This window comes from Amyelois transitella, chromosome 3, assembly GCF_032362555.1.
Source record: "Amyelois transitella isolate CPQ chromosome 3, ilAmyTran1.1, whole genome shotgun sequence".
In the NCBI taxonomy this organism is placed as follows: domain Eukaryota; kingdom Metazoa; phylum Arthropoda; class Insecta; order Lepidoptera; family Pyralidae; genus Amyelois; species Amyelois transitella.
In genome coordinates, this window is record NC_083506.1 from 3,809,425 (window position 1) to 3,823,545 (window position 14,121).

Here is a 14,121-nt window from a genome sequence, read left to right on the forward strand (position 1 = left end):
CATTGATTGTGTAACTAATTACCATTCATGGTAATATAATTCGTAACCTGTGTGGTGCCCGAAGGACATTCTCAAAATAATTATAAAACCACCACACGCGCAAATTTAGCGCCACAAAGAATACAGGTTCTTCGCAAATCCCATGGATGAACAATACTTTAATCCGGGATGAAAAGTATCTCATGACCTTCTCCAGATTCTTAATTATATACTTAAATTTGGTTCAATAGATAACGCGTGAAGAGACAACAAACAAACAAATAAACTTACTTTCGCATCCATATAAAATAAAATTGCATTAATAATATTAGTTGGGATTCTTCCTAATATTTGATGAAGTTATTGTAACTGTACATAAAACTCACGCCATATTTCCTTTTTTACAGAAATGAAGTATGAACCAAGGCTCAACACGTTGTTCAGTAGACAGTGAATTAAGAATTAACAATGGCTGTAGCGGCCGTTCAGCCTCCATGGACAAATAGACTCTTTGACTTGACAATTTAGATGACTAAAACCGACTGACAGACTGTGAAAAAAAGGACAATCGACATCGAGACTAAGACGACAAGACGATATCTTGACCAGCCGAAATTCTGTTTTTATTCAGACACAGGCACAGATAGACAGAAAACAGACCCTCGGCCCGTTCAATGGCCAACCAAAATAATATATACTCAATAAAAAAATAAATAACATGAAAAGTGAGTAGTTTCACTCCAGTTCTTCAATATCTCGCAACTCCACAAGACAATAAGTACTATACGTTGGTATTTGTTACATTGAATAACATCATCTGGCCCTTGAATTCGTGTATCGTTAAGTATGTTTATGTGTTTCGTATTTTTTTTAATACATACCTATGTAGAGTACATAAAGTGCCCATTAGCAATGATAAGAAAAACAGCCATAGGTACACATTTTATAGGCGATTGACCATGTGCTTTCCGGTAAAGTTAAAAAGAACCATTTTTACTTTTTGGGAATGTCGTTAAAATGTTCAGATACTTTTGTCTATCTATTCTTCTTTTGTCTATCTGTAAAATCAATTGGCATATTTCCCTTATTAATATTCCATTAATGCATCTTATATGAAATACTTGTATAAAAATTATTAAAGCAAATACGGGGAAGCACGCTGCGCGCATATTTTTATTCTTAATTGACGTTTACAGGTGGCAGATTAAAATATTTATTGCACGATAATTCTGCAATTAATATTATGATAGTAATTAAATATAATAGTATGTTCATTAATTATCCATCCATATCTCTTCTTAACATCCTTTTTGACTTACTACTGAAATTGATTAACTAAGATCTTGCGATCATCTGAAAGAAGATGGGAGAAGTCCAGGGTGCGCCTTTTTAGACGATCGAACAGAAAGACAAACCTACATATTTGTAATATTACTAGCGAGCCGCCCCGGCTTCGCACGTGTAGCATTTATACATATAAACCTTCTACTTGAAACACACTAACCATTTTAAAAAAATTGCTACGAAATCCGTTCAGTAATTTTAAAGATGTAAGCATACATACATAGAAACAGACGCGGGAAGCATCTTTGCTTTATACAATGTAGTGATCATGGAATAAATAGTACACAAGGTACCTATGAATTAATGGAAATTCTATGGGCATCATATTACAGTAGTTAATACTAGTTACTGTAATACCACCCAATTATAATGCTAACTTGTTATTGTTTGTTACTAAATCCAGTTATAAGAAATCTGTGTTTCCCACTTACTGAACGAATACTTGAAATGTACAAATATCGTACTTAGGAAATATACTGGATCTAATTATTTTCTACTATTGTATTAATTATGCGTAGAACAATCAATCATGTTTTATATCATGTTCGGAAATCCCTGATTTACTTAAAAACACTTTACCTACTTATTCATGACATCATGCTCTTAACTGCTATACATATGCTATACTGCGGTATTAGCTACGTCTAATTATTCATGGCGTTATTATATTGCTCGTTCAGATAAGATTATAATATTATGCTAGACTTCGGCACCGGTTAACGGTCTCGTGAAATGAAATTTCCTGGAATAAAAAATTGCCACTTTATTTTTGAAGGTACCTTCACGGACTGACTGAAACTGGACGGTTTAGCGACAGTACACTACTGTACCGTCCAGTTCATTCCCGTGGATGTCATTAAATCAAAAATAGATAAGGTTCCCCTGCAAAGGTTATGGAGGTTTAATGGGAGTTATTACGTGTAAAAACTATAGCCAAAATGCGCAACACCGGTTGCTTTCCAGAGAGGTGAAGTCTATTTCTATCCTAAATTCCATCAAAAATGATTTTTGAGTTCAATGATATGATTTTATTTATATTCGTGACAAACTAAAATACATTCTTTACTGTCTTTCTTTAAATATTTATTTCATTTGTTATGGATGTACCTCAATAAAAGTCTTTGTTGGAGGTCCATATAACTTGCCTAACTTGAAAACAATTTGAGCTGAACATTCACTATACTTAAGGCTTAGTTGACAACCGAGGAACAACTCAATATTCGTTTATCGAATATCAATATGGTCAACCAAATGTACCCATCGTTTGGGAAATACTGTATATGTAAGTGGGTATTAAGAGCTATCTTATGACCGCAGGGTCTGGTGTTGAATTTGAATGCAAGTAGCACTCATATCAATGGTTTTAAGCATAAGTGGACGTCTTTTCCGACAGAGTAAAATAGGCTCAATATATTTCTTTTGTGGATGTTTACTCGGACTTAAAAGCAATGGAGCACGAGAAACTAATGCGTAAATAAATGCTAAAGGAGGGCTGTTGTTAGGCAAGAAGCAGTTTATTTCTGCCAAATCTTTTCATTAAATCTAATCTCATCTTCAATAGAGTGAATATCAATAGAGCCTTTAGTATTTTTTATTCAATCATCTTATACATAATAAGTATATTAAGCTTCGAGATAGTATAAAAGGATGTAGAATACTTTATAAAAACAGTCCTTTGCTGTTATTGGATAAACAAGTGTAATCAATATGAAGTGTATAATTCCGATTTTAATGTTATTTGCCTGGAACACGTTTGGTAAGGAAACTGTTCTGTATATGGCACCTGGAGCAGATTTATTTGATCTGATTCGTGGTATACCACCTAAAGGTGGAGTACTGATGTTGTCCAAGGTAGATGGAACTGATGGTGATAAAGATAAGTTGCCAGATGGGCTATATTACATTCCAGAAGACGATGGACTGACTTCCGAAGATACACCAATCTTGCATGTACACGTAAGTGTTTTTGCAAACGTAATCAATCATTTTTTATTTATTATAATTATTTTGATGGGCAACACCATCAGTTATCAAGATGCTCATCTTTAAAAACGTTTGATTATAAGAACTCATTTTTAACACAGCGATATGTTAAATGTTATCTCATTTTTTTGTGCAGAGAAAAACTGAGCAGCCTAAAAATGAACAAAAACCTGTTCTTGAGGCAGATAAGAGGGATACCCAATGAGGAAATCGTGGAACACAAGATCGACCAGTAATACATATTACCTAAGATTTATAATAATAAACGATGATTGTATTCGTGAGGTTGTTTATCATGATCCTTATACAAAGTTTACTTAACTAAATAATACATCAAATCTTGTTAAATAGTCTGGATTTCTGAGGCTAGAACATATAGGTACTTATTATATATATATGTACTCGTTATATATCATAATATATTGGGATTTACACTTTTTTTGCCAAGTGGAAGTAACATCTAAAAAAGATTGATATCAGTTTGAATATTGCTTAGTTATTAATCGACCATCTCCTTCAAAACAAAAGGAAGGGTAATTGATGTCAATCAATATGTAAAGTCGTGATGATATTCAATAACGCGTGTATAAATAAAGCTCAAAGCTTATTTCCTACTACATTCAGTACCAGACGCGATGAGTTTCGTTGATTCGATGAATTTATTAGTGTTAATGTTTATTTTACATTTCGTATATGCCCATGGGATGGTCGTAAAAGATAAAGATAAAGTAGTATTGGTGGCACCCGTTCTAGCACCTCCGAAGGATACTGCATTCAGAGCTAGGGGAGTGGAAACAGAAACAGCTAAAGATTTTCCTGTGCTCATGGTTTTAGCAAATGGTGATAAAACCAATGAAGATATAGCTAAATCGATTGTTCTTCCACAGCCCATTTATGTCCAAGTAAGTACTATTGCTATGAGTATTTTCTAAGAGTGCAGTAATGTGACTTTTAGACAACCCATAATTTTTTTAAAACATGTATGCATTTAGCACGTAAAATGTTAAATATACTAAATATTTGTTTTATTACAGAAGTTAGAAGATCAGCATAGTAAGCAATGACGACGTAAATAAAACTTTGACTAACTTTTCAACAAAATGAAGAGTTTGTATGCTTAGTAATACTTTCTATCATTATGTATGAATAATTCAAAATTTCATGACGAATTATATTTCTTTTTTCACCAAATGAAGGCTTTTTGACATTTGCATGTAAAGAAACGTAACACGAATATTTAGAGAGACTTTATAAAATAACTTTTAACCGCCTTCAATATTGAATATTTTTATACAATTTTCCGTCAGAACCCTTGACGTAACTGATTGAATGAGTGGAAAAAGACCAGAGTTACTTACATATGTTACGCTGACATAGGTTAAGATCTAGATAAAAATTACGCAAGTGGGTATTTATATGAAATAATTAGAAAATGTGTAAGATCATCAAGATAGTATTGTCAAGGCGACCATGGACGTATAAAAGAGCCTGAAAACTATGGTATTTAGACATAAACAGACAGTGTCTCCTAGAGTCTTCCTAGCTACTACCGCAGAAGAAATACTTCGAGATGAGTTACCTATGCTGTTTCCTGGTGATGCTGGTCGTAGTATCGAATGTGGAATGCTTGTATATTCAAGAACCGCACGAAATGCCACGAATTCAGGTGCGTCAATTAAGACTTCATTTCAATAAGTGTTATAAAGAAGATCAAGATTTACTTCCACAATATTTGTTTATGAGGTAACACTCTCTCAGAGGAAAAGCTCGCGGTACGTATAATTATTGTTTTTTCCTCCAAAGGCCGGGAGTGCCTTACTGACTTCTATCATGGTAAAAGCTGCGCTAAATAAATGTGCCTTTCCCCTTAATCGCTTTTTACGATATCTATGAGAAGGGATCAAGTGGTTCTATTTTAAAGTGATGGAACCATACGGCACAATTATTATATAATGTATTATTTAGCAAATGTGAAATGCTGTTGTTTTTTTACAACATTTTACTATAATAATAAAAACAATCATTGAATATAAAGATTATTTCATAAATTTGCGCCAATTACTTATTTAACCATAGATATTAAAAACGTTAAGGCCATAATTTTGCTTTTTAGGCTTATACGAAGATTGGTAACAACCAGGCAGCTGCTGTGCCGGGGGAAAGGACAGTGATAGTCGTGCCCAATTCAGGTATTTTAACTTTTATATTCAATTAATAAACATACAACCATGTATACAAAATTAAAAAAAATATTTCGAAATGCCTTATGTACCTAGCACACATGTAAGGGGTGCAATTACATGTTTTTACACGAAAGCTCCACTATTTCTTTCGTTAGCAATAGTAAAAAATTTTTAGGTTGTAGGTAGTGTCATGCAAGTTTAAGTGATTTCAGCCAAAAATGGAATAGATTTTTTTTTGTTTATAATTTAAAATAGTTTTTTTAATTATACTAAGTTATGTTTTATCTCGACTCAAAGTTTTAGTTTATTCTTAATAAAAATTTGGCGGATAGAGTCTATATCGGTTGCCTGAGTCTATTTTGCGACTTGTTATTGTGTACAAAGTTATATTGATAAATTAATAGAACTTTCTACACGTTCGTTACTTCCGCTCATTAGTAACTTCCAAGTTTCATTTAAACCAAAAAGAAGCCCGACTGGGAACTGAACTCGAGACCATAGGTCCGCTGGTATATACATGAAGATCGGTGTTATTGAATGTATTGTTTGCAAATTTCAGGGCCATCATCGCAATACAGGACGTACCCAACGTATCCTAACACCTACGGAACCAACACGCTCAGCAGAGGATCCACCGTCGTTATAAACGTCGCAGGTAATAGATTTTATGCTAACCCTGTAACCGTGTCGGTGGGATACCGGTTAAAAAGGTTTGATAAGGGCACAGGTTCAAATTCTATCTCGGCCATGTGTCATTGTATTTCCAAAGTTATTTACATACATACATCACGTCTATATCCCGTGCGAGGAAGACAGAGCCAACAGTCTTGAAAAGACTGATAGGCCACGTTCAGCTGTTTGGCTTAATGATAGAATTGAGATTCAAATAGGGACACGTTGCTAGCCCATCGCCGAAACGAATCCCAAGTTTATAAGCCTATCCCTTAGTCGACTTTTACGACGTCCATGGCAACGAGATGTAGTGGTCCTATTCTTTTCATATTGATGCCGGGAAACACACGGCACAAGTTATGTACATTAGTTTGAATACTAACTAATGCCCTTAATGTGAGGGAAACCATCATGAGGAAACCTGAACATTCAGGCAACTGGATAGGTAACCATAATCTAGTACATATTTAGGTTCTCCTGCAAAGGTTACGAAAGTCAGATGGAGATATGATCAAGAGATACAAACCTGGACTCACCCAGGGTCCATGATCAAGGGCATACCCCGGGCTCCTTTCCAGAGTGGAGAGGATGGTACCGACCTAAAGCCAAGTGCAAGAAGTTATAACCAACAAATATATGCATACCTAGATTGCGTAAATTTTAACATTTTCACCAGGCTTTTACGAGTACTCTACTCCAAGAGCAGTTATAATGTGAACTAACAGAGAGAGAGAAATTTCTATTCGAAAGGTACTTTCATTTAATAAGCCTTTTTTAGAATTAAGAAACCGTATTTTTTCCAGAGGATCAAGTGGACCCATACTATGCGTCAATGCCCGCCCGCACCGTACGGATATAGCAGTACTCACTTTAATAGTGGAGATATTCATAGGTTTTAATTCGCCCATCCAAAAAAGTAAATATATTATATCTGTGTACAAAATAAAATCAACTTCTTTCTTCCTTCTTATTATCTTTTTCAAATCATAAACTAAAATAACATTGGAGTAATCTGTTATCACATGAACATCTGTATATATTTTTTTTATATTTTAATACAAACACATACAGTTAAATCAAACATGTTTTACTTTTAACAATCAATCTTAATTGAGTAGTAAAAGAGTTTAATAAAAGAGCCATATTTAACAACAATCTGTTATTTTCCAAAATTACACAGGAAGTGGATTTTGCTACGGTTTATTTACAAATTTGTGAGATTGGAATACCTTGTTCAGCTGTATGGCTTATGAATGTAACCGATCAGACAGATCGACAGATTTGCTAGGTCATCGATTATAAGAACAATACCAAGTTCAAAATCATTGTGACCTAAATTACTGGTCGCTCATTCAGTGTTTAATAAGAGTGAGATAACATTTTGATTATACGATGTAAATGATATGTCTATTAAAAGAGTATTTAATAGACATATAATTTCTGTAAAAAAACCACCACCTTGTCATAACTCGGGTAAAAAACCTTTTCCATGATAATCAGACAGATAACTTACCTAGGTAATTGAATGGTGCGTCTTCCTACCGGTATATAATTAGTGGAATCAGCTGCTTCGAGAGACTGATGAGGTGATACGATGACAAGATAATCATTACAGCTACTAGCAATTACTCTTTGAGAATAAATTAAATTATGAGCTATTTGCTTACCTAAAAACAACCCCTAAAAACAGATAATTGCCATGAAATAGTCAAATTAATAGGTAAAAATGACAAAATTTGTTTTTTATCCGCTAGCAATATATTCTAAAGAATCTTTCAGTCTTCCACAATACCATGAGGCTTGTAGTTGTTCCCGGCACCAAAAAAATAGTAGAGTAGTGGACCACTTCATCTCGTTCCCATGGATGTAGTGAAAGACGACTAAGGGACAGGCTAATATAACTTGGTATTCTTATTAGGCGATGGGCTAGCAACTTGTCACTATTTAAATCTCAATTGTATCATAAAGCCAAACAGCTGAACGTGGCCTATCAGTCTTTTCAAGATTGTAAACTCTATCTGCCCCGCAAGGGATATGGACATGAATGTATGTATGAATATATGTTTAAGTACTATAGGACAAATTGATCAGGTTTAATGTTTCTGTTGTTGTTGTTGACGACGAAGAACTGGCTGCATGAGCAACTTAATAAAATTACACTTATTTTTAACGAACAAAGTAAAAAACCCATCTCTGTAATCACCAACAAAAAATGAAGATACAGACGAGTTATTACCATCCCAAACATGGCAAGTATATCCGGTTTGAGGGAATAACCAGCAGCTTACCTATACGTGCACAGAGTGCGCAAATTGCCCGAACGAGGCGGGGTCCATCACGTTTCGCTCGACAAGCTCATTTTACCACATATTTTTGCTACCAGACTGAGAATGGCTTAAACTTAATCTTAGATACATTTGAATCGTTTGTCTTGGCGATAACGTCATCGTGGGAAACGTACGCGTTCTACGAAGCATCCTGCGGCTTCATGACGTCTGCAGGAAAAACTTGTATAAATAGGTTGGCATTGTGAGTCCTTCGCCAGTAAACACGATGGGATTCAGGTGCGTGGTGGTCGCTTTAGCGCTTTCGAGCGTCGCGTTCGCGTCGCCTTCAGTGCGGGATAACACCCTGGATGGCGGGGAGAGAGTGGTCCTAGTCGCCCCGGTGTTGGCTCCCCCAAAAGACTCGAAGACTCATGCGACAGACCGGTCTAGACAGTTCCCAATCCTGGTGTTGTTAGCTCCACAAAATCCGGAAAAAGTGCGGCTAGAGCCTGAACCCAAATCGCTGGATAGGAACCCGAGACCTATCTACGTCCAGGTAATTATAACCAGATGACCTTGAAACTACTAGCCTGCACTTTTGCTCCTGTTTCTTTTAGGCATCGTAAGTTTGAATCTAAAAATAACTAAGAACTGGTTTCAGGGTGTAATTTATTTAAACACTTCACTATCCTCCTGGCGAATTTGCATAAAAAATGTCGTACATAAGATAACTAGGATACATGCAGCTTTATCCCTCTCGGGGGAGATAAATATTATCTTTTTATTATTATTATTTCTTTTTATTATCCCTTTGCTTATTCGGGGTCGGTCAAGGGTTGCATAAATACTTTACAAATTCAACTCTTTACTTAGAAGGTGAATTTACATAATAATTGCATTCAAAAAAAAGGAGTTCAGCCCACTTCAAATCTCTTTTCTCAAACTTGAAACTCTTCTCAACCACACTGATATAATAGAGTTCCCTCGTTTTCTTCAACTTATTCTCATTCGGTCTTGACATTAAGGATAAATATGGTCACCTCAGGAGGTACCTTTTAAAGGTACTTCTTATTTCAAAACAAAATAAACATTCAAATCAATTCTTAATTGGCCGAGTAAAACAAAAATATACCTACAGTATAAGTGAAACAAGTTGGTTAAAAAAGGAAAATCTTAAAATACTTATATCCATATGCAAAATAAACGTATACGACAAAAGTTGTTTGTAGAAAATATTGTTAGAACACACACAGAACATAAGAGATATGTAATGATAATCAACTAATCTTTATCATGGTCAATTTAATCATCAATTATACATTTTACGGTTATTATATGTAATGGCTGCACAATCCTTGTTTATTGTTTTTGCAAAACAGTTGTTTTTTATGCGCAATATAATTAATAATATCATCTTTTGAGGTCATCTTTAACTTTAATATCGTGTTTTTTTTTTCCAACTTTAACCAAAAAAATTATTGCCAATTGTAAATTTATGTAACCAAGCGTTATAAGCAAATAGTGTTGTCGATTGTAAAAATATCCTGATTTTTGTCATAGTGAACAGATACTTATGCCTCAAAATGCGAATTGTTCATATTTTTCATAATGAGTGTAAATTCCAAGTCATCCCGCGGATGTTTCGGACTTATCGCTAAGCAATCTCTTCCAGTGAACCTTTGGGAGAAAGTTTTAGTGAAAGGTAAAATCCTGGAAAAGGGTGCAAAAGTACCCTATGTTCTTCTCCAGACTCTTACATACATACATACATATGGTCACGTCTATATCCCTTGCGGGGTAGACAGAGCCAATAGTCTTGAAAAGACTGAATGGCCACATACAGCTATTTGGCTTAATAATAGAATTGAGATTCAAATAGTGACAGGTTGCTAGCCCATCGCCTAAAAAAGAATCCCAAGTTTGTAAGCCTATCCCTTAGTCGCCTTTTACGACATCCACGGGATGAGATGGAGTGGTCCTATTCTTTTTTGTATTGGTGCCGGGAACCACACGGCACGGCATTATACGCAACTGTCAAGAAAATTGGTCCTTTAAGAAAAAAAAATATATTTTTTTATTTGTTTAGAAATTGGAAGATCAGCACCCGCCCCTAGAGGGTCGCAGCAACCGGCAAAAGCGCCATCTGTTTTTGAAAAAGAAAATTTTGGGCGTCGGCGGTGGCGGTGGCGGGATCGCCTTTGGGGGAGGATTCGGCGTCATTGGCGGTGGTTACGGCGGACATGGTTACGAAGGCTATGGACATGGAGGAGGCCCCGCGAAGACAGTCGTTGTTGTTAAAGAAATAGGTGTGTGTTTAAATGGCATTTGCACTAACAATGATAACCAACATTGTTACAGTAAAATATTATAGTTTATGGTATACTTACAATATACAATGCGAAATAAAGTTTCGTATTTATGTGGAATTGGAAGCCTAGTCTAACTATATCTATATTTAGTATATTGTAGTTTAGAATTATATAAGTAGATTCCTGTACTGACTGTACAGGAGTAAACTTATGGATAATTTAAAACCCGCTTTTTTAAATTTCACGCATACTCGTAATTTCCACAAGTGATAAGAACTGCCAAGAAAGCTACATACTTACATTTTACAACATATCAAAGTTGACAAGGCATTATTACATATAATTTTTGTCATATAGAAACCTTATCAGATCTATGGACATTTCATAGGGCACGGTGGTTACGGCGGCGGTAATTACGGCCACGGCGGCCAGGGAGGGGGTTATGGAGGCGGTTACGGAGGAGGTTTCGGAGGCGGCTTCGGAGGAGGCTATGGCGGAGGCGGCGGCGGCGGAGGCGGTGGCGGATACGGCGGTGGATATGGCGGAGGTAAAATCAACATATTATATAGGAACATATATACATACAACATGACTTGACGGCCTGTTGCGTCGCAGTGACGGTGTTCTCACCCCTGAATCAGGGGTCCCGGATTCGATCTTCGTTTAGGTCAAGATGGGAACTTTTTTGATTTGACTGTGTCTTGGCTTGGGTGTTTATCTAAATAAGTATTTGAAAATATAGTTACGTTGAGTTTATTTTGCCAATTTTATTTATTTTATTTTATTTAAACTTAGTTACGACAAGAATTCTTACGACTGTTAACCATATTGATTAATGCAGATTTTTTTTATTTACTCAGCTGCAACTGTTTCGTGACTAGAGCTTGGATGTGTCAGTACAACGGCAGTGATACATCCTGTTACTAGTTGCCAGACCTAACTAAAGAGAAAAAGGTCCCATAGCCTCTGAAGTTCAGCTAATTTAAAACCTATAATCATCTTTCTTTCTTTTTAAATTAAATAAATACTGCCAGGATCGAATGTTTAATCTAACTAAATCATTTCAATAGAACATACAATAATAAATAATCCTATCCTACTTTCAGGCGGCGGCGGTGGAGGTGGAGGTGGTTATGGTGGCAACTCAGGTTATCAACAACCTATATACCACCAAGGAGGCGGCTGTAATACATGCGGAGGCTATGGGGGCGGTAGCCAGGCTTCAGCGACGGCTACTGCGACTGCCACAGCGACAGCGAACGCCGGATCTTACGGGTAATTACTTTAATAAACTCAGTAGTTAAGAAGGGTGTAACACCTGTGGAGGCTATGGAGACGGTAGCCAAACTTCAGCGACGTTCATAAAGAAATCACCAGAAACGTCTATGTTATCAAACAATAGAAAAGGTATATATAGCCAAAAGCCATACTAAGTCTATATTTAATAGCTACACTTGGGGAAAACTTTGATTCAGTTCTACTTAATGAATACATATATGAAATATCACTAAAGTATAAACGGTGGTCAAGATGATTATGGCCGCCAGGTCTCTCCGATAGTTGATGTCAAATAATAGATATAGATGACAGCACTGATGATATTAATCAGGTAGTTATTGCACCTACCTATTTGTTTTGGCGATGTAATTTTTTACCTGCTTCACAAAGAAAGGGTTTATCAGTTCAAATGTATGTTTTCTCGATTGTGTTTAGTTTAAAATATTATGGTATTGAGCATCATATTTTAAACTAAACACAAATCGAAAAAACATTCATTTGAACTGATAAACCCCTCCTTGTGAAGCAGGTTAAAAATTACATCGCCAAAACAAAGTTACCAATTTGAAGTCGAGGTAGCAATAAAATGACCAAGTCATATCAGTTCGATCTCTTCAAATAGATATGTCCGCAGTCAATGATCTGACCAAAAATAGTAACATCGTTTATTTCAAGACAAGTATATAATAAGAATGAAAGTAAAAATAAGGAAATGTATTTGAAAACAATTGAAACAATTATTGCAATGGCTATAGGTACTCATAAAACATCAATCCGAAAACTATCGTAAAATTTAAAGTAACCAAAGGTTCCTTACGTTACTTACGCACTTCGAAATTGTACGCAGCCTTTAAGTGGATACTTTCGGGATAAATTCACGGAAGATGAAATAAATTTCCAAAAATAAAAAAACATGTTTAAGGCTAAAAACATGTCCTCCTGGCGTTGCATAACCGGAATGTAACACCTTAATCACTCTGGATTTGAGCCCGAGTGCCTTTTGTCATGATCCTGGTTTGGGCAAATCAAGTTTTTTACATGAAGCGACTCCCTTCTGACCACCGCAGACGGGCAGAATACCGTAAATATCTATGACTAAATAAATGTGTGCAAGTACGTGTTCAAATATATATTTTGAAAAATAAAAATATTTAACTATAAAATTTTTACAACACTACAGATAACGTATTTTTCTTTCTCTCTGTGAATAAATTACTAGATAAAAACTATCGTTCGCCCGCAACTTCTCCTAAGTTAAAACAAAGCGATTGGTGAAAATTGTTATTAAACCGTTTCAGTAGTTTCGGAGATAAGCGTGATCAGACAGAGAAAAATTAAAGAAAACTTTTATTTTGTCCCATTATCCAACTCAGTCAAAATACAAAAAATTATTTAATTAATTATTAGATGTATAGATGGATAGAGATAAACATAATTTTAAATATTTTTCACAGATACGGAAAACGCTAAGAACCGCCAGTTGTTGTTCCAGTGAACTGTGATTGTGATGTTAAGACTTTGTGATAATTGACCAGAACTTACAAGCCCGTGGACCAAGGAAGACTGGCAAGAACCAAGATAACAAAAAAATAATTAACCATAATATTTACACCATTTTTTGTTAAAATAGATTTTTTGACACATGCTTTTGCTGACATTGTAATAATTAGTAATTTTTTTGGATCTGAACCAATATGATTATGAGTATTTGTTTTAAAATTTTGCTCAACTTACTGCAACAATCAATTTTACTTACCAAGTCCTTATTAGAATTGCTTATTTTTGTAAGCATTTGGAAATAAGCTTGCGCTTGCAATACTTATGTAAGTTTGTTATAAATAAAGACTAGAATTATTTATTTTGCTATTTTTATTTTACTGTTGATATTTCTGGTTATATCCCAACTAATATTATAAATGAGAAAGTAAGTTTGTTTGTTACCTCTTCACGCGTTATATACTATTTAAAAATAAAGTATCTGTTATTACTTTACAAATATTGCTGTAAGGTGAGATACTTCTTTATTCGTGAAAGAATCAGGTATTTCAAAGTTTTCTAACACTTCTTTGGGGTCAATCCATGCTGATAATCACTTCATGATAATTT

At 35.2% G+C, this 14,121-nt stretch overlaps 2 protein-coding genes across 2 annotated transcripts; both read left to right on the top strand.

The window, feature by feature from the left end:
- The first annotated feature begins 3,008 nt into the window (after positions 1-3,008).
- Positions 3,009-3,573, top strand: LOC132902453 (uncharacterized). Its single transcript, XM_060947474.1, has 2 exons — positions 3,009-3,279; positions 3,443-3,573. The coding sequence occupies exons 1-2, from the start codon at positions 3,031-3,033 to the stop codon at positions 3,509-3,511; spliced, it is 318 nt and encodes a 105-aa protein (XP_060803457.1). The 5' UTR covers positions 3,009-3,030; the 3' UTR covers positions 3,512-3,573.
- A 4,990-nt stretch (positions 3,574-8,563) lies between these two features.
- On the top strand, positions 8,564-13,873 carry LOC106133441 (uncharacterized). Its single transcript, XM_013333170.2, has 5 exons — positions 8,564-8,984; positions 10,515-10,734; positions 11,126-11,284; positions 11,844-12,012; positions 13,470-13,873. Exons 1-5 carry the CDS (start codon positions 8,715-8,717, stop codon positions 13,483-13,485), a joined length of 834 nt encoding a protein of 277 aa, XP_013188624.2. The 5' UTR covers positions 8,564-8,714; the 3' UTR covers positions 13,486-13,873.
- Positions 13,874-14,121: the final 248 nt, after the last annotated feature.